Source organism: Convolutriloba macropyga, chromosome 14, assembly GCF_964194025.1.
Source record: "Convolutriloba macropyga chromosome 14, txConMacr16.3, whole genome shotgun sequence".
Classification (NCBI taxonomy): Eukaryota; Metazoa; Xenacoelomorpha; order Acoela; family Convolutidae; genus Convolutriloba; species Convolutriloba macropyga.
Genome location: NC_134481.1, coordinates 7,915,559 through 7,943,116, shown reverse-complemented (window position 1 = coordinate 7,943,116; position 27,558 = coordinate 7,915,559). Strand labels below are relative to the sequence as shown.

General features: G+C 36.4%; 1 protein-coding gene across 4 annotated transcripts in view; it reads right to left on the bottom strand.

The window, feature by feature from the left end:
• Positions 1 to 27,558, bottom strand: part of LOC142353719 (uncharacterized) — a 38,463-nt gene that overhangs the window by 493 nt on the left and 10,412 nt on the right. The window contains exons 1-13 of one of the 4 annotated variants that reach the window (XM_075406054.1): positions 22,312 to 22,398; positions 21,901 to 22,121; positions 20,628 to 20,898; positions 18,337 to 18,357; positions 18,121 to 18,186; positions 16,245 to 16,419; positions 13,144 to 13,235; positions 12,520 to 12,663; positions 9,758 to 9,871; positions 9,114 to 9,311; positions 8,180 to 8,645; positions 1,123 to 1,307; positions 437 to 669 (exon numbers count right to left, since the gene is read on the bottom strand). In XM_075406054.1, the coding sequence (XP_075262169.1) occupies positions 437 to 669; positions 1,123 to 1,307; positions 8,180 to 8,645; positions 9,114 to 9,311; positions 9,758 to 9,871; positions 12,520 to 12,663; positions 13,144 to 13,235; positions 16,245 to 16,419; positions 18,121 to 18,186; positions 18,337 to 18,357; positions 20,628 to 20,898; positions 21,901 to 22,007 (2,072 nt within the window). In that variant the 5' untranslated portion in view covers positions 22,008 to 22,121; positions 22,312 to 22,398. Of the gene's footprint in view, positions 1 to 436; positions 670 to 1,122; positions 1,308 to 8,179; positions 8,646 to 9,113; positions 9,312 to 9,757; positions 9,872 to 12,519; positions 12,664 to 13,143; positions 13,236 to 16,244; positions 16,420 to 18,120; positions 18,187 to 18,336; positions 18,358 to 20,627; positions 20,899 to 21,900; positions 22,122 to 22,311; positions 22,399 to 22,761; positions 22,792 to 27,558 lie in introns of those variants that run through there. The other 3 variants (XM_075406051.1, XM_075406052.1, XM_075406053.1) reach the window with 3 other exon arrangements.

Sequence of the window (27,558 nt, the reverse complement as noted above, 5' to 3'; positions counted from 1 at the left end):
AATTATAACCGTTTTGATCATAAAACAAACTTACTAATCCTAAAAGGCCATAAATGGGTTTTATGGAAACTTAGTAAAGAGAAAACGATAATTTATGGTACTTACTAGATATGGCACGTACTTTATCCGAGAACTGTATTTCGTTATGGCTTATATAGACACAATTGCGATCAATTTTGTTAATTTTGAATTATAAAACTCACGAATTTTACATAAACTTTTGATTTCAAATAGGGTTATTCGCATATCGACCCAAGTTCTGCCAACCTGGGTTTGTCCGCACTGGACATGAAACAGAGTCTAATTCAGTACTGCTATCTCCTGAATTTTACTGTTATTTTCTGAATCAGTACTGACTTCTTTCTGATTCAGTATTTTAACTTTCTCGTTCAACCTGTGTTGAATTCCACTGGGAAAAAAGATTGGGTGTTCTAACCTGGCGTTGTGTTTGGGTATGGAAGAATACAGCCCATAATTGGGTCTCACTTCCATTCCAGTCATGTACTTGTCATCATTGACAGTCTGTGCGGTGAAGTGAGACTGGCTCAGTCCAGGGTTGTACTCCCTTGTCCAGGTGAAGTTGTCGCCCACGTGTTGCTCTGGATGGGTTTCGGCTGCACATCTCATTTGCGGGGGTCCGGCCCTGTCCAGATCTTGTTTAAAAGTAACCTGGGCATAGAATAATCAAATTAATCATTTGTTTCCATATTATTGCTCATACAGTTAGTACGACTGGAACCTGCAAGATTCTACATGCGCCTGAACCAGAAGAGGAGACCTAGCTACAGGGAGGAGGGGGGGGGGGGAGGCGGTACCTGGTCGAGGTTTCTCCTGAAGTTGTTTGAAGTATTTAGGGTGAATTGTGTGTGACAGATCAATTAATTTGCAAATAAATATTGATATAAATTGCAATCTACTGTTGCCCCCCCCCCCCGCCAAGTGAAACGAAAACCGAAGCATAGCCTACGCAAAGTTGATGTCTGATCTGATATGTGTAACTAATATAGCTCACTATATATGGGTGATGCAATCAATCCGTAACTGTGAGCCCCCCCCCCCCCCCCCCCCAACGAACCTACAACACCCACCCCTTCCACCCTCCCTCGCCACCACAATACGAACCTGTTTATTGGTGCTATTATTAGTTGCACTGACAGCCCTCTGTTGTGTGTGGTGTTCCAGTGCATCATTGTGTCTATAAATGTGGTGTGCATCTAGCTCCCCACTGTTACATACTACCAGTTCCTCAGGGTGGTTGTGGAAAGTGGGTCTCACTCCAGCACCCAGTCGCTTCTCGTCCAACATCACTGGAACACAAGGAAAAAAGTTTTTAGATGGTACTATGTTTTACATTTGCGAGAGATTAAAAAAAAGACGCAGTAACAACTTTTTGGCGGAAAACTAGTTTAAAAAAGGTAGTAATCTAAACCAATTCATCAAGCGAATGTGACAGCAATCTGATTTTTTAAAATGAAACTCGATGTGCTTAACTGTTTTGTTATTGACATCGATAATTCTTGGTGATTCCAGCTAAAACCCCTCATTTTATATTCGAAAGATTGATTCACAATCCGAACAAAATCTTTAAAATAACGGTATTTCGTGGGGCACGCTCGAACAGGTAGTCAAAGGATCTTCTGATCCTGAGATCCAACAAACTGACGTGGGATGTTTACTGAACCATAGTTAACAGAAATTCAAAAAAGAGGTAAACAAAAAAAATGGAAATGAACAAAATTGTTTGGGTTCTCGAGAAATGGATTCCGGCAAGAATCTCTGCCAATTGGGACGCGTGACAAGGATATCCCTCGGCCGCAATCGATCTGATAGGTTCTGTGAAGTAAAAACTGGCTAACGTCTTTTAACCCAACTAGCTGTCAAACTAGCTCATGGTTATCCAAAACCATTGCATTGTTAAGAAGATCCCGAGAATGCTATAGACATAGATAATTCTTGGCACCAGTTTCCTGCTTTTTAATGTAACAAGAAAAATATTACAGTTAACCTATGTTTAATGTTGGTTGATTCATAAGCGGAACAAAGTTGCTCTAATAAGGGAAACCATTGTCAAAATTTACAAGAAACAAATCTATTGAAGCAAACTGCAGTAAAAGAACTGAAAAGCACAAATAGTAATATCTCACACTGAAATCAAAACAACAAAGCCTAATGTGATGGTTGCAAAGAACTTCAAAAAACTTAGAAGTTATCTTTAATAAATATTCAAAGAACGAAATAAGAACTTAACCGACAAATTTTGCTGCTATGTCGATAAGTAATGGCAACAAAACCAAACTCAATTCTATTTTTTGGCGCTATCATTATCTTCTTGATCTATCAATCAGATGTCAGAAGTAAATACTCCCACCCACAGAAACCTGATTGTAACATCCACTGACCTCCAACTAAGGAACTTGATTCTATCTAGGCCATATAAGATCTAGGCCAACTCACATCTATTCACATGTCAATTACGCTAAATTTCTCTGTAAATTTTCATATAGATAACTTTTATAAATACGGGCTAAATTTTGCAAATGTTCAATTGCAGTTTTAATTTAAATTTCCACTTATTGAATTTTTTGACCCGTGTTATTAACCACGACAATGGTGTCCAGGCCACAAGCAGACGGACAAATTCTGGATCTACAGAATGCAGAATCAGCTACTCCATGGATTTTGTCCTTTGTGGCGAAATGTCAAGCCGAGAAAAAATAGGACAAGATCAACAACAATGGTACTATACTGGACTTACAGGTAACTAATCTTTTTCTTAGTATGTGCAAGCAGGACGCAATTTTTAAGCTTTGGAGCCTAATGGGTCCTGGAAACTTGATAGAAACTTCAAATAAAGATGTCAATTTGGCGATTCAAAGCTACATTTCTAAAGAGAGTAGTAACGGCAGAAAGGGCTAAATTTCTGTCCGTAATACAATGTGTGGAGGAGTCAGACGACGACTTCCTAGCACCTCTCAGAGAAGACGCTAGCTATGTGACTTCAAAAAACTCAAAACAGCGACCAAATCCGAAAAGGAGATGGTAAAAAAAACTCATCTCAAGTTTGAGAGACCCTGAAGCAAAAATGTTGATTACTGAAGTGACTGAACGCTTACAGCTCAGAAGTCAAGCAATGGCGTTTGCAAGTTCTTCATCATGTAATAAGCTTTATTACTGTGAATGAAGAAGTCGGGCACAACTTCAAAAAGACTTTAAAAAAGAAACGAGAAATTTACGGCTAATAAAAGCAACAGTTTGTGCTCTAGGTGTGAAGGTTTTCCACATTCTAGTCGAGCCCTGTCCAGCGCTGAGAAAAATGCAACACCTGGGAGAAAGTGTACTTTTCTCAAAAATGTGTAGAGTAAAAGCCCAACCGAATTCAGGTAAGAACAATAGACAGAATAACTTTTGTGAAGAAGGAAACACTTATTAAGAGCAAGCATCTGCAGTTATATACGGAACAAGAAATCGTTAGCATGTCTGCTATATGGGAATCAATCTCAATAAGTAACTGCAAAACAAGAATGCAAGAAGCCACAGGTGCAGGTGCATATAGCCCAGTGACATCATCAAAAAAATAGATTCAGCTTTGTAAACCGCAGTTAGATGATAAAATGACATCGAAGCTTGTAATTGTCATCAATTAACGCTTCTGGGAGCAATTACTTGTAACGTTGGGTGGAACTGAAGCAGGCACACACAAAAAAACTAGCAGTTGTGCAGTCTAATAAATAATTTGGCCTACTTTGTAGAGACCTTCTACCCAGGGCACGGAGTGAACAGCACAACCGAACACTTACCTGCGGTGAAGGGTTTTAAACCTCTTGTGAAGCTAATACCAGGATCACAGCCAATGTTCTGCAAAGTCAGACAGGACATCTTTGACCCGGTACAGCCAGGAGGAGTCAATAATGCATTTCCTGGAGACGATGTTCCACAACCTACATGGGGCCTCATGCTTTGGCAAAATTGATCTCTCAGATACCTACTGTACGAACTTGACGATCAGGCAAAAGACAAATGCATTATCAACACATCTCATTGACTGTTCAAGATTTACCGATTATCTCAAGGATTGAACAACTCTTCTTCAATCTTCCAGAATTGCATCGAATCAACACTCAAAGGAATCAAAAGTGTTATGATCTTTCAGGACGATGTGTTGCTCTTTGGAACTACCAAGGAGCAGTTCGACGAGAGAATGCATACAGTCAAGAGACAACTACGTGAGAAAAACTTTAATATTAATGAGAAATAACCTAACTCAAAACCAGTCAGTAGCGTTAGTTTTTTTGGGATACTCCATTTCAAAGGAAGAAATGGCATCAGATCCCAACGATGTTCAGAAAATGAAGAAATTGCAAAAGCACCAACTAACAACAAACATTTCGAACCATTTGTTGGGCTAGCAAGATTTACGGAAGAAAGATTCCTGATTTTGCAACAAAAATTCTACCACTGGGTGACATGCGAAATGGCGATTTCTGAAGGGGCAAAATGCAACAAAAAGCCTTTGAAATTATAAACTAATTACGCGCTAACCCCCCTTGTACAGCCTTACAGTTTGAAAAAAGAAGCCACTGTAAATACTTACGCCTCTGCAAAGGTGTTGGCGGGGTTCTTTTGGAAGAAGGACATCCAGTAATATATGTTTGGAAGAAATTAACTCCAGCTGATCAAAACTACTCAAACGCGAAGCACTGGCAGTTCTCTTTGTGGTCATAGGATATAAAAAATTTCTTCCTGAAAGGCGATTTACCCCACAGACAGACCACAAACAACTCAAATATCTCTTTGCACCAGTCGAGGAGATCTCGAAAACAGCATCAGCTAGAATCATGAGTAGGGCAATAGCTCTAATGTGTTTCGACTTTGAGTTGAAGTACAAGCCTGAGGTCAAATACCCCACGCAGATGCTTTGAGCTAAACGAATTGTGATGATGAAGAATCCGACAACATTCTAGTGTGATTTGCAATCAAAACAATTTCGCTCAGAGTGACCCATGCAGAAATCAACACTAAACTTGGAGCATCCAGAATCTTCCAGTGCATAATGAACCGGATCAAGACCGGCAAATGGAAACGGTGTTCAGAAGCGGAAAAAGGATTTGAACAACAGAAAGATGCATTGACCATACACAATGGAATCATCTTCAGTGTTGTTGTTCCTTTCAGTCCACCCAAACTAGACATTTGGTTTCGGCAAGAGTGCATGAGACCCATCTTGAGAAGAATGCAACTGAGGCATTGGTCAGAATGATAGCATGGTGGCCTGGCATTACCAAAGACGTTCATTATTTTGTTTAAATGTAAGAATTGTCTTATGAACAGACCTAGACGGTGAAAAACAGTCTCTTCGTGTCCAGAAGCCGACGTTTGGGAACGGTTACACATGGACTGGGGTTATCTTAAGGACCAAGGCATAATCTTAGTAGTTGCCGAGGCTTCAGCTTGGAATAAGATCATCAGAAACAGTTAAAATAAATCTCAGTCAAATCCTTGTGAGATTGGGAAAACCAAAAACGTTTGTATCTGATAATGGTCCTGCATTTGTATGTGGTGACCATAAAGTGGTGTAAATCACTGGAATGAAGAAATTGGAAAAAGCAGTCTGTTATTTAAGGGCTAATGGAGTCGCTGAGAGAGCAGTTCAGACATTGAATCGGGCGTTTCAAGAGTGCAGTCTCAACCTCAGTGTGGTTCCCAATCTCATTTGGGGCATTCCTGCAATGGGCACTGATGACACTTCAAAACACTTCAAAGACGAGGGGCAAAACTCCGGTTCAACTACTTACGGGACGCAGAATGAGACTGCCAGCAATAGCACATCTCAACATGTACGAACACATTCTATTCAAGGCTACTTTCATCATCAGGAACGGCTTGAACACATCTTTCAAAGAGCCTGAAAACTCAACTCTGACTATTCTAGTGAGCGACAACCAAATTTCGAGACTAGATGAGGACAATGTTAAAACTGAACCATCCTTGGAGGAGACCATATCTCAATCAGAACCACAAGTTAAGAACACAGATGTGGGATCTTCTCATTAAGACGAAGCTTCTGCTGCCACATCAGCTGCAGAGCACCAACAACCTGAACTATCAGAGCCTTCACGAACATCAACAAAAAATGGAAGTGTTGGAGAACCTATACCTAAAAACTTTCTTAACAAGGGAGGGAGGATGGCATGGTTTCAAAGGAACATCAAGAAACTTATAAGGTTTCTTTATTAAAGTTTCAAAAAACGAAAGAAGAAGTACCTGACAAATTCGCTGCTATGTTGATAAGTAATAGCCACAAAACTAATTTCGATTGTATTTTTTTGGCGTTATCATTATGTTATTGACATTACAATCAGATTTAAGAATTAAATTCTCCCACCTATATAAAACTGATTTTGACATCCACTGATCTCAAACTAATGAACTTGATTGTATCTAGGCCATATATGTTTCTCATAAAATGTTGCTGAAAATAGAAAATCACGTCCGGTATTCGGAACTAAGATCTATTCCCATGCCAATCTATTCGCATGCCAATTTTTTTGCTAATCTAAATTTGCTCGGTAGATTTTCGCATTGATAACTACTGTAAATCCGGGCTAAATTTTTGATATTTCCGGTTCCAATTTTAATTTAAAGTTCAACTTAGTGAAATGATTTGACCCTTATTATCGACCACGACACCCACTATCTTGACCTCTTCCAAATGCTACAAACAAGATGACTGGCAACAATTTACATTATCTCAAATATTTAGCAGATTGGCGTTAAAACAAGACAAATACTAGTACATAATTCTCTTCTCAGAAATAGGAATAGAAACTGTTACACCTCATGACGACCTGTCAAACTATGTATTTTTCATTTATCTCATTTCCGAACAAAAAATGAGGTAAGTTAGCATGATCGCCATGAGCCAGTTCTTCAATCAGAAAACTTGAAGTTTGATCAGATACTGCCAAGATACACAGTTTCCTAGAACAATTGTGAGTGTTTGAACAAAAGTGTGTGTTTCTATGCACCACATAGACTATGGCGCATAGAAACACACATTTTTTCACAATTGTTCCAGGAAACTATGTATCGTGGCAGTGTCTGATCAAACTTCAAGTTTTATAGGTACCATATCACATAGGCAATTATTGTATTACAGAGACAAGTATATCTCAAATTTATACATGTTTTGTGTTCCAACGATCTAATGAATTCATTTGACCCGCGTTATGGACAACGGGAATGGTGTCCAGGTCAACCACTGAAGGTCAGTTTGTTGCCAGCTTTTTGTTTACTACGAGGAAAGTTGACATTCAAAAATGACATAAATATCAAAGACTTTTAGGCAACTACTTTTCGCAAATTATCTGGGCTGGGCGCAGTTTTAAAACTGAAATCTTGCTAAAGTCAAGTTACGTCTTCCAAAAAATCGGATTGCAATCACCGATCCAACCAAATTTTTTGCTGCAAACCAATAAGTAGGTTAATTAGAGAACAATTTATCTGCACAAAACAGGAATCACAATATTATAAGTTTAAAAATCTAAAAGCGCTCACAAGCTTACAGGGGGAGTTGGAAAAACGCAAAAATGATCTCGGAGATCTTAAAGCAAAACTAGGACTATTAGAATGGTTCAAATCAAGTCGGCCTATTGCACCACAACAAGATAAGTACAACTTCAAAAATCTTAGTCAAAAAAAGACCAGTAAGAACCTCACCGGCATTTATCTAACGAGATAAAATTTAGCAGCAGTTAACGGACGAGAAATAGTTTGGACTTCTTTGAAGAGACTGCGACATTATAAAGTTTTCCTAATAACCTCGCAAAAATCTTATCACGATAATCTAAATGTTTATCATTGTTTACATGAATTATGATCTTCCTAATAATTTCTGATCTTCCTAATAATTTTTGATCTTCCTAATAATTTTTGATCTTCCTAATAATTTTTGATCTTTCTATTGGTTTTTGATCTTCCAATTCATTTTCGATGTTCCATTATTCGGTCAATTCCAGATGCTGTGCTTTCACGCCATTTTGGCTAGCCCTATATATTATTTGGCTCACTATTTTGCTTATAATTAGTTTCAACTCCAGTCCTTTGAGCTCTTTACTTTCATTTTGACTTCGTCAAAAATCTTGAAGTTGCAAAAAATTATGGGCGTTTTATTTCAACTGACCTGAAGTTTTAGTAGTTGTTTTGACTTCGGGCTTCAATTCATTCGGTTCTAATCGTCCTCTTACTGTTTGCAGTTTCATAGTTGAGTACGGCCTGCCCAATGTCCTCGTTAACGTTCCCCCCAACATTTCCATCGGAATTTGGATCTCAGGCGCCGTTTTCGACCTCAAATATTGAGGAAAATTCAACGAGTTGACTTTAAATTGCGCACGTTGTTCGTCGCCTTGTTGCAAAGGTTGGACCTCGGATTCGATGTTCGGACACGGATCCGAAAGACTAAGTTTCTTCTTCGGTTTGTTTTCTTCGGAGTCGGCATCGCATAGACTATAGGGTTTGGTGGGTTCGGTCAAGTATGGGTTTTCACCCTCAAAAATGAAGGGTGCTCGGGCTGTTATGATTTTGCTACAGTGGTCAAAATAGCAGTTTGGTTTTTCAACTGGGATTACGTAATTCATTTGACTTCGGTACTGAAACAAAGAAAAGTTTGAATATAAATCTTTTTGGATGAATGTAAATCTTTTTAGAACGCTGTTGAACGATTAATGACTTTTCAGCGCTTGGTTGGAATCCCTTATGCCATTACCGAATGAAAATTAATCAGGGTCTCAAAAAATGAATACTCTTATAAGATCATGTTGCATCGTACAAATATTATCACCATGGTTCTGCAAAGATTATGGAACTTGAATGGGAAAAGCGTAAACTTTTCATTTTATGGCCAAATTTCTCTTGACAAAATTTAGCAGAAATTTAGCGTTTATCAGCTTTTTTCCAAATTACCAGCTGTACTATAAAACAATATTGTCAAAAAATGTGAGGGCGTGAAATTTTTTGTCCATTAAGTTTTGGGCCGGACTGGGGGGGGGGGGGGGGAGGGGCAGAGTAAATTTCGAAAAAAAGAGCTTTGTAACAGGGAAAGACCTGTGAAAACCGACCTGTATCATCTGGTCTTTGGGTTCCAACAATTTAGCCTTTTTCCACAGGTTGTATGCCTCCAACTGTTTCAACTGCAATTGATGTCTCTCTCCTAAATTGGCCATGAATTGCGCATTCCCAATTCCACCCGCCTGATCCATCGCTTTTGTTCTTTCTTCCACTAATTCCTTTTGCTCATTGTCTGTCAGTTTTCGCTCCTAGAAGCGAACAAGGACAATTTTAATTGCGACAAAGGGTGATTGTGGCAAATAATTAATATTTTTACAGTTTCAAATTTGCATTTAAAAAATTGTTATATTATCCAGCCTCTTGTAAGGCTATACAAATCATTATAATTAAATATAGATTAGTTTGTTCACACGTAGAAATGAAAACATAATTTTTGTTCAAGTTTTAAAAACCAGTTACAGAATCGTGTTCAAATATTTATGTTTTCAAGTCTACGAATGAGCAAACTAATAGATAATGGTTTTTATATCATCTTAATAAGAGATCGGACTAGCCATTACAATTCATATATGCCAATATAAAGGTGTACAAATCTATAAAGGGATCATAATCTACGGAGGGAAAAAGAAACGTTTCCTTTCGACCCAAAATTAGGCTTTCAAATTTTCCTTGTCTAATTATTGAATTTACTAACCCACAACCTTTCGACAGCATATTCTGCATGTTTGAGTGCCTCTGCATGCATTAATTTCAACTTCTCGTGGTATACCTCTGGCAGTGACTTGTACGCTCTATGGTCGTCAACCAGCTGAAACAACCTCAATGGGGTACACTCTTTACACTTTTATCCCTGTTTTTTTTTTGGGGGGGGGGGGGGGAATCCTCGGCTCGGGGTATATCGTGCTGGATATTGCGATAAAGGAACGGTTGATCGCTCAACTCTTTCGCTGGCCGCCCGATTGAACGCAATAAAATTTTAGGCTTTTGTGAAATCGGGCTGTATCTTTTGGCAATCGGGCGGACTTAGCCACTGATCAAATGTCCCCAACAATCTGCAATTAATTAATTTTAACCTAAGCCTTTTGTTTAAGGTCGGCAAATAATTCGTCTTACCCTTAAGATAAATGGCAAAGCAATCAATGACAGAGGGGTGAGTCAATTAGAGTGGGCATTAACTATCACCATTCTAAATTGAAAAGAACTTTTCTATATAGTTAGAAAATTAAAACTAAGAGTTCAATATTGTAAAATTGAGGGATAGATGGACGTCTCAAATTTCCTGAATAATACCGCATTTTATATCACAATTTGAGATAAGTACCAGAACCTGCTTGAACTTGAATAATGCACTAACTACTTACAAATCTTCAGTAAAAATGAGGAAGTTAAAAATATTTTAGAAAAAAAAAGGTTTTTGATGGTTTTTGATCGTTTTCGGTCGTTGCACTTAGGAAATGTTTGCTTTTGACCGTTCTCTTAGGATACTGTCGTTTTCGAACGTTTTTTAAGAGACTGTCGTTCTTGATAGTTTTTTTACGCCCGGGCCGAGGTGTCAAGGCTAAAAACCGCAAATTTATGTAAGATTGAATTTATGGAAGATCTATGCACTTGGGATATTTTTGATCACCTTATTTCAAGCAGTAGTGCAGTAGTAATAACTGGAGCCTTTTTGCAATTTTGCATAATAAGCTTTTAAAATGAATAAACAAAAAAAATCACATTAAAGTATCGCAAAAACAAACATTTTACTAAATGAACTAACCATTGCAAAATTTTATTCGATCTGTTCCTATTTTTTCTATTAGTGTCGCGAACATAAAAAATGAGCATCTCAAAACCGCAGTTGATACTCTTAGTAGTCGAAATCAGTTTGATCAACTTCTTTGCTAAAATCCTTCAACATGAATATTTTTTTGAATTGAGCACTAAAATTTTGAAGCTGAATTGAGTAATTAAAAACGGTAATTTTTATTAGAAAAACACGGTAGTAATTTTAAACTAGCGCAACAAAGAACTATCAGTGTTTTCACTCTACTCCCTCATTTTTTTAAATTGCACTGCATAACCCTTGTTTCTCTTTTTTAAAAAAACTTTAAAAATGAATTTGTTTCGTTTTGCACTTCAAATGTCAAATGCACTGCATCGCTGTTTCAAAGCAGGCAGGAGAAAAAGCACTTTATAAAAGTTTAAATTCCTAAAGATTTTTTTAAATTTGTGTGGAACCCAAAAAATTAACTTTAAAAAATCAAATATGACGAAGAGGCGAATATGGCATCAAATGAAAACTTAAGTTAAACATTAAAAATTTTTAAAAAAAAAGTCGACATAGCGCAAAAGTGAAATTTTGTGTTTTTGGGTTACCAAATAAATGAAATGAGCAATGCGTTGATCTATCCAGCGTAAAAGTTTTGTTGTGTGATTTCTTAACAACACAAGTGCTGAAAAAGATTGACAAATCAGATTCGAGTATTTAAAATCCGCATGAAATACGTTCTAATTTACGCAGAAAGATCGAAAAAAGTGCAAATAACCCAATTTTTGTTGAGCATTCTGATAAGCTAAATCAATTGCGCTATTTTTAGTTTGATTTTTTTTAGCTTTGAAAACGCATCGGTGGCCGATCTGAGCCAAAAATTGGCTCAGACATACAACCTGCTAAAAAAAAATTAAGCTAGATTTGCCGCTCTTATGCTCTGTGCTTTTTCGTCTTGATTTTACGCAGAACAGTTGTTCGAGAGAGCCTATATATAATCCGAAACACTGTTTTCTCGGCTTTATCTGTAATGTTTTGGCAGCTAAATGTAGTTTTCTGCTAAAAGTCCAAGCTAGAACCATTACAGCAATGCTCAAGATTATTTTTGTAAAAAGAATTTGTGGTATATAACCGCAGCGTATCGGCGCAGGGATCCTTGATTGAGTAATTTCAATCAAGAACCCCTGCGTCTAAGAAATAATTGTCAGCGGAAACTGAAATCAACTACGGTCGGACTCTAGTGTCAGACCAAATGCAAAAACAAAAAAATAACCAATGTGCAAAAATGCCCATCATACACCCAATATTTTACCCTAAGAATAAATATCAGAATGTCTATTAGATATACCATTCCTTAAGTAGGAATAGAATTTACAATTTAGTCCAGATCAATGATTCAGTGGCCCATGAACGTAAAGATTTTAAAAAATTATGTTTTGTGGGGTGTTTTGGCATTGGGTATTATGTCACACAACAGCGGGGAGATTTTGCAAAGAGTGATAACCCTAGAAATTTTTATTAAAATGGTGTTGAAACAGATTTCAATCCAATCTATGGCGGTGGGGAAAGTTCTTGAGTAAATAGATTTAAAATATCTAGCTTATGCAGAAATGGTTTGCAAAAAATTTCATTTCATATTCCATTTAAAAACATATCACCAAAAGTGTCACAGTGGTTTTCTACTACTTTGTATCATTTCTGACCTCTTTGTTGGCATCTATGACGTCATATGGCTCCGTGTAGTGTCTGAGTTCTGGCTGGTTGAGAGATCCCCTTTGCCACAGCAGTTTGGCCACTCTCCCCTCCAAGGGTCGAGGGGGAATGAATGTCGGCTCACTTCTGGCAGACTAGAAAATCAAAAAATTCGCAGCTTCCACAAACAAAAGATGAATCATTAAAAGTTGATGAAAAACTTTTGAGATGTTTTGTGAGCAACAGCCCTTCGTAGCGGTTGTATCACGTGTACGCTATCAGGCGCGCAATAAAAAGGAAATATCTGCTTTTTGGCTACGAATGCTGCGCATCGTTCAACTGACTCAACATCCTAGAAAAATTCTGTAATCGCACCAACAACCGAAAATGGGTAAATTCCCTAATTGCAAAAAATGCAACTGATTTTTGTACCACAAAGGCAAAATTAGTTCTGAATGCAAACATTATATGCTATTTCTATGAGTATTTTTTCGGACCAATAGTATTTTGATGGTTAGACCAGAAAATAATTTATTATATTTTTGGGGCATATTGATGTTCTTATAAATTGCAAATAAATGCACCAAATGGAACAAAATCATGTAATAAAAAAAATGATACTAATATATACTAACCATTGGTACTGAAGTGGCGTGTCTGTTTCTGGCGTAGAGGTCCTTAAACTGTTCCCAATTGTCCAATTTCAAAGCATTCATATTCCCATAGCCTACAGAATGTCATCAATATTAACTAACGCACTCAATCGTTGCAGATAAGAGCGCTTTCGATGTGAGTGTGCCATTCGCAACCCGGGTCGAGGTGTGAACCGGGCGTAAATGGAAAGTTTTGTAAAAAAAATTTGCTGAGCATGCTGAAATTATGAAAGAAATGCGCTGAATCTGTTGATCATTTGGCGATGAATGTATACCACAAAACATTCAACTCATTTGTTATAAAAATTCATCTCTTCCAGCGCATTGGTTACGCTTTAAAAAAATTTAAGAAATAATCTTAAATTAAAATCTTATGAAAAAGTTCTTACTTTGGTCCCTGAGTTTTATTAAATTTTGTTTAAGCACTCAAACCTTTTGTTCCAATTTTATGTTGGATAACAAAAAATAGTAATATCATTTAATGTAATAGCAGAAAACTCAAAACGACAAACCTATTGAAATCAAAACAAAAATAAGTAATAAAATAGTCTAAAGATTACTACTATTGATAACAGCATTTTCAATTTCAATAATAAAAGATAAGATAAATATGTAAGATAAGTAGTAAAATTGTACAAGCATAGTGATGGTTTTTTGTAATAAAATGGCTGAGAAGTGATGAAATTTTGCAAATAAAGTATTAAAAATCTAAAATTAGTTCTTGAAATTGCTTAAATTGTGTGATGAATGTAATGACTGTTTGTAATAAAAGTGCCGAGAATTGATCGATTTGCATAAAGAAAGGAACAAAAAATAAAAGACAAATGCTGTAAATTGATGAATATTTGCTGAAAAATATGAAAAAATGTAAGATAAGTGCTGAAAAGCGCTGAAACAAGTGAGAAACATGCTAAAAAATTAAAAACTATATGAGAATTGACCTGAAAATGTGTAAATTATGCGAGGGAAATGCTGAAAGAGAAGAAATAATGCGAGGAGAGACTCAGAAACGTGCCAGACAAAAGCGGAACATGTGGCAAAACAGTTTTAAAGTTGCTCAAAAACGTTAGGCTTTCGTCAGAAATGTACAGGAAAACCAATATAGTTTGCCAACTTTTCTTTGTACCGTGAAAACAAAACGGTGCTTAGTCCTTGAGGAGTCGTGCCGAGTAGAAGAGGCTAATGTTTTGAGACCAAGGGTAGAGACTAAGCTTGGGTGGCAAATGTCGTGCAACAAAATATTAAGTAAGAAAAATAATAAAAAACTGCTGAAAAGTGTTAAATATATTTAAGAGATATCCTGACAGTAAATGAAAAATAATTATTCAGCACAATAAACTTCGTTTTTTAATTTGTCCAGTCATTGTGTTGACAATTACTTAATATATGTAAAACATGCATTGAAAGTTTATCACATCAACCGGATATTTGTCTGACCTAACCGCTAAAAAAAATTCAGCGAAGTTCAGCTCACAATTTTGCGCAGGATCAATGAGCCGAAAAACAATTCTGCACAAAAACGTCTTGCAATTCGAAATGATGAGACACGCTTTTTGATTTTTTTTTTCATAATGTAAAGATTAAGTTAAATCAGTAGCGCTAAGTTATTTTACCAGTGACAAGGCATCAGATCTAATTTTAGTGTAGCGCAGTGAGAATGGCAACATAAAAATAGGTCATCTTAGACCAGGGCTAACTTTTATCATAACTGCGTTTTAAAATTCAAACCAATGATGAAACCTGGAATAAAAAAATTGAAAAATAAAACTAATTTGGCGAATTGTCACAAGTTATTGCCAATTAGGTCCAACTACTACAGATAAGTAAATGCAGTACTAAAGCATTGGCCAAAAATTTGCTTGAGACCTCTTAAGAAAGAAGCAAACTCTGATTTAGAAAAAGTCATTAAAGAAACCGCCACGGGCTGGAGAAAAGTAATTCACTTTTTAGCTGAGAAGCAACAAAAAACGTATCGGTTACGGGTACTTTTGTGGCCCGCTTAAATTTGATACAGATAATAGCATTAATAACTGCATTGCTTTATTAAAAATGTTATTGATAAGTTATTGCCGTTTATGTTGAACGAGCTTCTAGTCGTTAGGTCCTCTCAGTAATCAACGAACTATTATTTACAACGAATAGTGCATTATCCATTTTGAATTTGAGGCCTGAAAAAGGCTTAAATATTCCGGTTTAAGATCCCTAGCCGGACATTCCAGTACTGGAGAGGTTTCAGATAGTTTTGCTTTTGCTGCACAAAATTGTTCCAAAGGGTTTTCATCGTAGGTTCACAACTCTTGTCGCCTAATAGAAGAAGTTCATGAGAACGGTCTTGTGACTAACATTTGCTACGGATACTCAAATCTTAATCTTTTCTTCAAAAAATTTGGAATTTAGTGAGATGTCACAACGACTTCCAAATTGATACAATTTATAGTGAGAATGTTGCAAGTTTTGAACTCTTGCGTTGCCAGCTTTGAATTTTTGTAAAAGAAAAAGTTCAAACTGTTCAAAAAGAATAATTGTTTGGATCAAGTAAAACATAAGCTAATCAATAACTCTGTCGTTATAATTTAAAAGTAAAAATTTCTCCAAACTTTGCTATTTATCTTGGTAATTATTAACCTTTGACATCGGATCCGGATCAACACAAAAATCTCAAATAACCTGACTTTTGTAATTTCCCTCATGAACTAAAACTTTGCTGCTGTTACCATGTGTTAACAATCAGATCCAATTTGGGCACTACTGTTTTTTTAATAGAGAAAAACTGCCAGTTATAGACTTTTGTATTCCACCGCAAGAAAAGAAACATTCACCCCACCCCCGCGGTCGAGGTTTTGCCGGAAAAATTGTGACTGTTGCGGTGAAAGAAATATTTTCACTGCATCGGTAATACGCATTTTGAAGCGCAGAATGCGTTGACTGCTTAGAACGTCTGCAAGAACTACGATTTTTAGATAAGCAAACTTTTTTCACCTTTTTCATCTTTTTTTCAACGCAAGGCTTACAAAACTAAGCCGGACTTATTTTTACTATTTCTAGAGACTACCCCTCGAGCGCGCCCTAATCTAATAACAAACCTGTGTAATGCGTGTTGTACGATGTCCGGTGCAAATTCCGTTCACAGTTGCGCAAAGCGTTGGCAGTTCTTGGAGACACATCTAGCTCTGTTGCCCTATCGTGTAAATTGGGGTGCAGTGCCTTCATTGGGGTAGGGTAGACTTGTTTGTGCTCCGGCTCACCCTGTTTCAGGTCCTGCAACGACACTTCTGTCACTTCAAGGTTCAATTTTTAATAATGAATGGGCTATCGCTATAGATTTCATTTCTTAAAGAAAAAAGCTTGATTTTTTTTTAAAAATATGCGTGTTTGTCCATTTTAAAAAGTTTAATGTTTTAAAAATGATTGATAAAATAGATGAACTAATTTAGAACTAATTACTGAAACAATTGACTGAAAAAAACCATTTCCAATGTTGAAAAGCCTTTTAACTGAGGCTGTTAGCATTTGTTAAAATAAATTCACCCACAAATTTGACATATTTAAAAATACGGTTAATATAAGAGCAACTATTCATTAAATTCAAACCTCCCCAGGTTGAGGTCCAGACCCAAATTTGCTTCTGATCAGACTTTCCAGACCGAAATTATCTCTGATCAGAATTTCCAGACGGAAATTCACCCTGATCAGACTTTCCAGACCCAAGTGACCTCTGATCAGATTTTCCAGACACAGAAGGTCTCTGACCAGACTTTTCAGACCGAAGGTGTTCTGATCAGACCATCTTCAGACCATGGTCCAGACTCAAATTCAGACCATTGCCCAGACCTTAATCAGACTATGATCAGACTCAAATGCGCTCGAAGAGGTTATGATCAGACCCAGTTGCGCTCGAAGCAGTTATGATCAGACCCAGTTGCGCTTGCAGCTATTTATGATCAGACTGAAGTGCGCTCCAAACCGGTTCTGATCAGACTCAAGTGCGCTCGAAATAGTCTGATCAGAGACAGATTTTACTTATGAAAAAATCTCCTAATTTTTCTATAATATATTCATTTCATAAAAACTGATGTTTGCTGTATTTAATTCATCTAAGGAAAAATCAATTTTAAAAGTATTGCTAAAGAAAACAAAACCCAACTGTTGAGAACAAATTTTATTTAGTGTACCGATTAGTTTATAATTCTGACTCAACGGATGAAATAAGACAGCTTTCCATAAGAAACGTCGTGGTCTCCAGTTGATCAAAATTTCTTCTAAAGGGGACCGGCCTCAGCTATCTGCTGGACTCTTTTTTTCTGATCAGAGCTATTGGACTTTAGATGAGTCTCTGATCAGAAAGCTGCTTTTTGGCTGCATCTTGGCACAGCCAACATCTTTCAGTAAAAAAAAACAAAAAATGAAAAAAAATAATGCGCTCGAAATGGTCCCTGATCAGACCCAATTGCGTTTGAAGACATTTATGATCAGATCCAATTGCGCTCGAAGTCGCCTCTCATCAGACAAAAGTGCGCTCGAATCCGCCTATGATCAGACCCAATTGCGCTCGAAATTTCCTCTGATCAGACCCAAGTGCGCTCGAATCCGCCTATGATCAGACTTTTCTGACCAAAATGACCTCTGATCAGACCATCTCCAGACCATGATCAGACCGTAGTGCGCTCGAACTTCCGAAAAGACCCTGCAATTTCGGTCTGGGAAAACACGGGTGTGCGCTCGACTGGGTCTGATCAGAAGTCAATTTGGGTCTGGACCTCAATCTGGGTCGTATCATTTTGCTAGATCCGAAGCGCTTTCTAAAAAATTTCATACAAACTAAATTTTGACGAGCAACTCAGCCGAACTAATTCTCAAAATTATTATTATTATTTATGGATATTAATAGTTAAGATAAAGATTATATCAAATTGATTAAGATCAATTTTGCATAACAGATTCGAGACCTCATCTTCTTACCACAACTGCGTTTCGGCGTTTAAGAAATCGAGCAGAACTGAGCTCATTGTTTGATACGTCTCCTATCTGAATAAAAATAAAATTATTGCTTTCAACTTTCACAGGCAAGCTGGTTTTCACTGTTTTTCTGAACAGAAAATGAGAATTAAGAAAGTGGGAAGTTTTAATAGATAAAGAATAGATGTAAATTATTAGAATAAAACTAGCTCAACTTACATCAGTTTCTTGTGTCGGGTTCTTTAAAAATTTAAACAAAATGCGAATTTCAGTTTTGACATTCAACAAAGGATTTAATTTAGTGTCCTTTCATATATATTGTATAATCAATTAACATTTTCAAAGAAAAAATGTTCTGTGAGGTAAATCGAGCGATGAACTAGCTCAACAGCTATAGATTTATGACAACTGAGTTGTCACGTTCGATTTTATACAATTTCAGAATTCAATTCTATCGCTACTGGGTATTTGTACCACATAAAAAAATGAGTAAGGATTTTCGTCCAATTTTTATGGTGAGTTTACTAGCCAAGAAATAGTCTTTATTGAGCTACTGTTTTTATCTTAGTTGAAGTGGAATCAATGACGGCAACGAAAACATTTGAAAAAAACGTCAAAAATTTTTTGTTGGTGAACAAATTCTAAGAGCGTAGAGAGTGAGTCTTTTTTCCTTAGAGGAGATTGAAACAGGTACTTTGAAAGAAAACTGCAAGTCCAGCACAACAGGAGAAAAAAATCACACAATCTTTAAATTTTAAAACGAAGTTTCATGCTTGAATGGTTTTATCTTTTTCTGAAACCGGATTAGGATGCTTTCGAGCGGTTATTTTGTGTCAATCTCAAAAAAAATGTTCAAATGTTACAGATCATCCAATGTGTCATTAAATTTCTCGTTTTTTGTTGTAAGACCTTCTCTGGCAATTATTGTATATTAAGTATGTTTTGCCCTAGTCGCAATTAATTCGCATTGATTGAGCTTAAACTGTACCTTGAGGAATCTTATTTGCTCTATATGATACTGATTTTTACCTCTATGAGAGAGAAAAGGGTCTGTAAAAAAAATGGTGGCATATTTTGGTTAGCTGTTAGCAGACAAAGCTGGGATAATTGCTTTTCGACTCAAAATTTTTATGCTTTCAACAGATAAACAGTAGTTGTCAGTGCCACGGATATGTTTTTGATATTTTCGTAATTTCAAGTGCCTTAAATTTTTTCACTGCCTTTTATATTGCGTAACATTTGCTAAAATGTGACAACTTGTACAGCTATTGTTTTTGTTTTTCTGGAACATTTCGGCAATTTTAAAATAAGATTGCAAGTCAAATGGTTTCATTAAAACAATTTTTTCTCTCTAATCAAAGTGACTTTCTTGTCTAGAGGTACTATAACGTAGATCGGAGAAATAATTTTTTAAATTTTTGTCTTCAGGAATTAAATTTTTGTTCACTACAAATAAAACAGATGAAAACAGATTAACTGAATCAGATGACAGCAGATGACCTGAAAACAAATAGTGTTTGCTTGACTAATCTTTGAGGTTGTTCTTGAGTCAATTCGCTTCAATTATCTCCCACAATTACTACGGCTAATTTTTTTGTTCGTTTTAAAGGTTTTAAAAAATTCAGATTGTACTCATTCTCAACTTCATTCAGAAACCGTCTCAAGCATGTGCGTCGTAATTTAACTCGCATCAGGATCCCCCATTCTTTATGCATCTTGTATTTTAAATAAGTAAAAATTATATTAATTATTGTGTTTTCTGCTCCTTTTTTGATGTCTTTGAAATACAACAAGTTCATGTGGTTATTGAAGGATATATCATTGATGTTTTTGTTCCGCGCAGAAATTTGGTTCGCGCTTTTTGACATTTCGCCATAAAACTATTCATTAATCTAAGTATTCAAATGTTTTAATATTTTTTAAAAATTTGAACACCAGAAGTATTCAGCCTACTGAATTTTCAATTTTCTGTACTGAATTCAATTATTTCTCAGGTTTTTTTGTTGTTGTGGTATCTTTTTTCAGCATCTTTTTGACAACTCAAAAGACGTCCTCTTCGCGAACACAGGAAGTTTCAATTAGTGACTTATTGATGTAAATTGATCCGCATCAGCACGAATACGTTATGAAAAGTTGTGAACCCCCTCCCCCCACACAATCCGTTAGAAGGCATGTTCTATTGCATAATAAATCATTATGTAAAAACAAAGTAGTTGCTCTTGGGGCGGCTATTAATATACACCCGCTGAGCAGCGGTGGTTCGCTATAGTTGTTAAGCCTCGAGGGAACAACATTTAGTTCCGGTTAAAGTCAAGGACAAAAACTAAATTTGAGCCAAATTCATTTGAACCAAATTGAGCCCAATTGAAACAATGTTAGCCGAGGACTGTCTTTCTGTAAGTCGACGCCTCGACTGGAGGAGGTGTAAAAACAACAATTTGGACATATTCCACCGGATGAAAAAAACAGTTCCAGTATTGTCTCCCTGAAATAATGAGGTTAGTAGTAACCTGGTAATAATCCTGGTAGTTAGTAACCCATGGCACCGTTTTCCTCTCAGAGGGCATCAAGTCCTGTTGTAACTCGTGTCTCTTGTCACTCCCGAATGTCTTCTTTTTCACAATTGTGGGTGCGGGGTTGGCGGGTAGTCGACTAGTGACGTCACCAGCTGGACCCTTCTGTGGGTCGGAGGGGTTGTCGAAGTTGGGCAGCAGAGCTGTCCGGTTGATGTGACTGGCATAAGGGTGGTCCGCAGGGAATGACTCTTTGATCACGTGTGTCCTGTCAAAAGGCGATTAAGGATAAGTGTTTAAATCTTAGATCTTAGTGGCAGCATATTTTCTGCACCGCCCCCCCCCTCCCCCCAACGCACGTGCCATATTTTTACATAGTGATTTACGTGCTCTGTAACTGGGGGTGAACAACGTACTGGGGGGGGGGGCACAAACGGAGAAGATCCCATATCTCCTCCGCATTCAAATCCTGGTTCTTTCCGATAATACCCCCACCACCCAGCCCCAGCTTATATAACTTATAGCCCCCATCACGGTATTTGTACCATAATGGGTGGCTCTTTCTTGATGAGGGGCTACATTGGGAAAGGCCCGAGAACTTCACCCCATTCAGCTTAGTGGGAGCTTGGAACGTGCTCTATAACTTTGGGTCGGAAAACTTACTGGGGGCAACAACGGAAAAGTTTTAATCAAAACATTCAACGTTTGAGTTTGAGTATCCACCCCCCCCCCTCTTCAAAAAAGTATGTTATGAACTCCTATGTGTAGATCACGTAACCTTACATAGTAAATCAGTAAATCATTATTTAAAAACATGGAGCTTTTGTTTGGGGGTGAAAATTTCAAGCACCCATTAAGCTGGGGTGGGTGTTCACAACGGAATAGATCCGACACCGTTTTGTAATTTCAGGCTATGAACGAAAAAATGTCTTTCCCATTATAGCCCACTCCCCCCAGCTTAGTGGTCAGATAACCTATAGCCCCCATCATGGTAAATATATTATAATGGGGGGCTCTAATTTCATCGCCCCCTCGCCCCCCCCCCCCACCAGCTTAGTGGGCTGATATTTAGGCGCACGTGCTATTTTGTTACATAGTAACGTGCTATATAACAGCAAAAAGTTTGTAACGGGGGGGGGGGGGGGCGTAAAAAACACTGGGGGGGGGGGGGTAAAAACACTGGGGGTGGGCGCGAAACAGAATAGATCCGTGGACTCTTATGGGAAAGACTCGGAAAGAAATTCAAAAGTCCCAATATCTGCAAACTAACGGTAGACACTTGGGCAGTTTCGTGATCCACTTTGGGACCACAGTCTCGAAATTGAACCTCATTTTGCCCCTCCCCACATCTCTCTTCACGTGTTTGTTCGTCTTCATTATTTATAACTTATCCGATCTTATAACCCAGTTAAAGCCAAAAGTAATAACCAAAAATAAAAACCGCTGGGAGACAGTTTAAATTATCAGTGTCATCTTTGGTTTCATTTTTTGCTTAGAATTTTTGGATCTTTTCCGTTTGTGCCCCCCCAGTACGTTATGCTCCCCCCAGTTACAGAGCACGTGTCATTACATAGTAAATCATTATGTAAAAATATTGCACGTGCATCTGGGGGTTGCAAATAATATGCACCCACTAAGCTGGGGGGGCACAAACGGAAAAGATCCGAATTTTTATTCTAACGTAAAACGATATCAAAACAAAGCTTTGGAAAAATGTAATTGCGCAATGAATATGAAAATAGACAAACAAAAATTCACGTGCTTCTGTAATTGCATCTAAATTAAACGCTGATTGATTATCCGGCTCTTTCCTCGACCAGAACTTTCGGCGACTGAAAAGTCCCCCCATTACCGTTGGGATCCTTTCCGTTGTCTTTCTAATCATAGCCCCCCCAACGAAATTACAGTCCCCGTGATTGGGGTGGTGGGGGCTACAATGGAAAAGACCCCTTTTCCGCGTGTGCCCCCCACTCCCTAGTTCGATATGCACCCCCAATGACAGAGCACGTGCCTTTACATAGTAAATCATATGTAAAAAATTTTCACGTGTGCATGTGTTTTGGGGGCGGGGGGGGGGGGTGTGCAAATAATACGCACCGACCCCGTGGATTCAGAGGAAAAATGTTCTAACCTGAGGTCAATCCTCTCCGGTCTTGGCACTCTGAAACACCCAACAAAACGTAATAGTTTATGTAACAGTTTTTCCCAAATCCAAAATGCCCAATGTGCCGAAAATGGAAAATAAATTTACACAATTATATGCAGGTAAGCAGGATAGATTGTCCTGACACCGTAACAAAATGACTCTGATATCATTTTTAATACATGTAAGATTAAGGAATAAAAAAACTAATGTAAATTATGCATAATATATGCTTGACATAGTTTGACAAGAAGCTCTGATCGTTCAAAGTATACTTGGTTAGAGAAATGAAGCCTTGAGGAAAAAGAGACAACCTCAGAATGGATTATAAGAGGCCCGACTTTAAGAGCTTAACATCATTTGTGTAATGGTTTGTACACTAGGATTGGAGATGCTTGTTCGAGGTTCGAACAAATTTCTGGTCCGTTTTCACAGCTTCTCCTACTTAGGGATTGTATTCAACAATTTAGTTAAAGGAAATACAGAAAATTTTGAAATTTGTAAACAGTTATCTAATATTGTCAATTATCTCTTATCATCTGGATTATATCTTCACAATTGTTGAATAAGTTATGTATTTAAAATTTTTATGATCTGGGAGCTGTATCTTTTCCGGGTACGCCAAACAAATTTGATCGTAAAATTTTCTACTTTTGATGCACTCTAAAAAATTTAAGTAACCAGAAGTTCAGGTAAATTTCTACCTGAGCACGTTCAGGTGTAACTACCTGAAAAAAAAATTTGTATTGCAATCAGCAATAAAACAATTAAACATTTTCTTTAAATAAAACTATACTAAAACAAAGCTTCGCATTTGGTGTATTGGTTTACTTGCTAGGATTGGAAATGCTGGTTTGAGTTTCAAAACCAGTTTTGGTCCTCTTTTACAGCTTCTCCTGCTTATTGACTGCATCCAACAATACAGGTAAAAAGTACAGAAAGTATTTTTAAATTTGCAAACAGTCATCTAATATCTTCAAATATCTTTTATCATCTGAAATATTTTTTCACAATTTTTATGTTGGATCTAAGTAATTATAACTCTTTGTGATCTTGGATCTGGTTTCTTTTCGGTTACACCAAGCAAATTTGATCCTCAAATGTTCTGCTTTTGATACAATCTAAAAAGTTCAGGTAATCAGAACTTCAAGTTAATTTTAAATGCAGTTTGAAATAAAGTTTTTATTGCAATTCAGCAATGAAAAAACAAAAGAAAAATACAAATTCTAGGGAACGCAACAACACATTTATCAAGTAACGTCCAGCCGTTTTTATGTTTCGCAAAATTACGGTTAAGGAGCTTCGCAACGTTTCACAGTCTTCTGCCTTGCTTGATTCTCTTTGAAAAGGATTTACCTCAAAAATGCTTCTTCCGGCAAACTCAAGAATTTCAGAAGAAAACAAATATAGAAGATTCAAAACAGTGGTTAAAATAAACGTTTGCCCTTCAGCATCAAACGATAGAAAACGCAATGATTTTGTAGTGGATCAACGTGTATCAAGCCAACTTTTCTTTTGTATTTAACCAAACAAAAAACTTCTGCACAAAATAGCTCTTGGGAGCACCAGGTTCCATCAGCCTAGAAAAGGTAATGATAGAAGGTCTTCAATTGGCTTTCATTTTTTTGAGTCTTCAAGACTCCGATTGACGTTTGTTTTAATTTTAAATGATAAATTTTTGTGTTTGTCAGATAAAAGCAAAAATTTCCAAAACAGGACTTTGCACAAAATATAGGGGACACAACAGGACAATTACCAAACAATGTCTAGCCTTTATTAAAATCTGCAAATACAGATAAGATTATTATAGATTTTTCCCTCTCTTACCCCTTACTGTTGTTTATAGCCCGAAAAAGCGCTTTTCCCTGCCTGATCAGAAGTTTCGGAACAGAACACTAAATAGACAAGTTTTGAGCTGGTAGTTCAAAATTTATTTAACTTTTAGATTGAAACCAACAAGAACTGCAGTGATTTTATAGTAGATCAGCTTAAATCCAATTAATCATTCTTATTCAAAAAACTTTTTTCCTGCAAAAAAACAGATTTTATTTCCTGCAGAATAACAGATCAGAAATTAATTCCTGCAAAAAAACAGATCATGCAAAAAAAACAAGACCTGAGTGGCATCAGCCTGGAAACTATAATGACAAACCGTCTTCCTTTAGCTTCCATTTTTTTAAGTTTGTCAAACACAGATGGACATTTGTTTTAATTTTAATTGATTTTTCCCCACGTAAGCTCTGCTTGGAAAACTTTATGTCACATGTTAGTAAATGTTTGTAAATAGTGACGATCTAGAAACAAAATATTCAACAAGCAACGTCCAGCCATTTCTTAAATTTGGCAAAAGTATCGATAAATTTACAATAAAAGTTTCCCACTATTGTTGTTTTAGCTCAAAAATTCTTTTGCTGACCTATTCAGGAGTTTCAAAAACGAACACGAGTTGGATATCAACGGTTTAATGAATCAAATAACTCATTTGATTCGTTCACGTCATTTTAAATAAGTCATTTTAAAGTGGATCACCTTGAATCCAATGATGAAAAAACACTGATAATTTTTACCCGAAAACTCAAATAAAACTCAGGTAGATATACTTGAACTGTACAAATTACCTAAGCAGTTAAAATTGTTTTTCAGCTTAGTTTTTGGTAAGATCAGGTAAAAATTTCGGCAGTAATACTTCAATTGCTGTGATAAATTTCAAGTATTTTAAGGTGGTTTCTTGAGGAACGGTTCAGTCGAGACAAATCTAGTTGAACTGTTCAGAAAGCAACTTTTTTCTCAAGTGAATTTCTTAAGATATTTTTAATTATATCAAAAAGTACTAAACATTTCAAATTTTTTGCAATTTTCTCTTCAAAAATTTCGAAAACTAATTTTTCATTTAACAGTGAACTGAACAATTCCAACAAGTAGATAGATAGATAGAAAAAAACAACTCATTTGTTCGACAAAATATTTAAAAGTTAAAGAAGATTCTTAGTTTTTTATCTGGCCTCGGGGGAATCGCCTATAGTGAATTGATGATATAGTCCGAGATAAAACTATCGAGATACGTTGTTGATATATTATTGAGATAGAAGTAAGATGTCTTGTTTCTTTTGTTTTTTTAAAAATCTAGAATAAGCTACTAAAAATATTTGATCGGCAATCATAAACAGTTCTAGAATCATTTAGACAAGGTAAATTGTTTAACTATTTTTTCAAAAAAAATAGCAAGAGAAAGCAAAAATTGATGGTCAGTTTCAAAAAAATTAAATTTCAGTATATTCCAATAGAATCGGCTATTCAATTCATTGCAGTTTTTAGAAAAACTGTAAAGTTCAATCAATTTCAAACAATTTTCGGAGCAATTAGCAAAACACAATTTATAGTGAGTTTGACCTGATTAAAAAAATGCTTGCTAAATTCTAGGAGAAAAAAAAGACAAACATTATTGAAGGAAGTTTCAAAAAAGTGTGTTGAAAATCTTCACAATAGAAAGATTTTGGTTTGATTTTTTTTGGAAAATGAGCACACCAGATATTTCCGCTCAGCGAGTATATCGGGATTTCTACATTCCTGAACCAATTATCTGTAAAATTCTAGCTTTCAATTTTAATAAACTCTTTTTTTAAGGAAAGAGTGATAATAACTAAAAACTATAAATTGAAAATTGCTTTGAAAAGTTGCGGCAGTTTCCAAATTTCCAGTTCTTTTTTGCTTATATCCCATAAGCCAATACGGCGGTACATGGCGGGGAGAAAAGGGAACTCTGACAGCTGTTTTGTGAGTTCCAATCCTTTACCTCACTACTTTACTGTCAATTAATTCTCCTCATTTCCCTGAAAATGAGGAATTTGGAAATTCTGTAGAACAATTTTTGAAAAAAAAAGTTTTTTGAAGTTTAATATAAAAGACATAAACCCAAGATTTTTAAAAATTAATGAGTCTTGAACTGTTTTGGCAAGCTCTGACAGTCTTGAACAGGAATTTCGTGTAAAATTTAGTCAAACTAAGATAGTGTTTTTGGATAATTTTTTCACGAGGAAGAAACATTTATCATCATACCGTTGGGTTTCAAACTTTTTGGGAAAGAACTGGCCAAATGGTACGAGGGGAAATCGCTAATATGATTAAAAAATTGAGAAACTTTTGCTGATGTCATTTTGACTCAAATCTCCTGGTCAATTGTTAGAGAAATAATTCTCATACTGTCTCTAAGATTGTGATTTTTACTAAATAAAAAAATACAAAATAAAATTCAAATTTGAAGTTTTTGGGAGGTAGAATAATTCCTAATAAATACCTTTCGTTTCTAGCTGGCTCCATTTGTTAAAAAAATGTTACTAGTCAACGCGGGTAGACATATCAAAACATTTCAGTTTCTTCGTTTTTCTTTTAGGCGAGTTTATTTTGCGTCAAAGAATGTTTTCAAGATATTTCTATAATGAGAGCGAAAATGTTTGTCGCGTGACAAACGGATTATGAGATGATTGTAAAAAACAGATGGCAAGAAATTACTAAAGTCGCGAATTTGAGGTAAAATACTGTCAGTTTGTTTTTTTTATCCACTACAACACTAATGACACTACTACAAAAAATTGATCCCCTTGGCTCGAAAAATGGCCAAGTTTGGAAAGAAAATTGATGACGAAAAAACTAACTCGCCAGTAAGGAAAATGTCTCACTAGTGACGGTTTGTAGAGCCTAAAAAGATGTGCCATGGACTTGGACTAGTTCTTTTTTATTCAACTCCACGAAGACGCTTTTTTAGGTAGTAGAATATAACTGAAACTC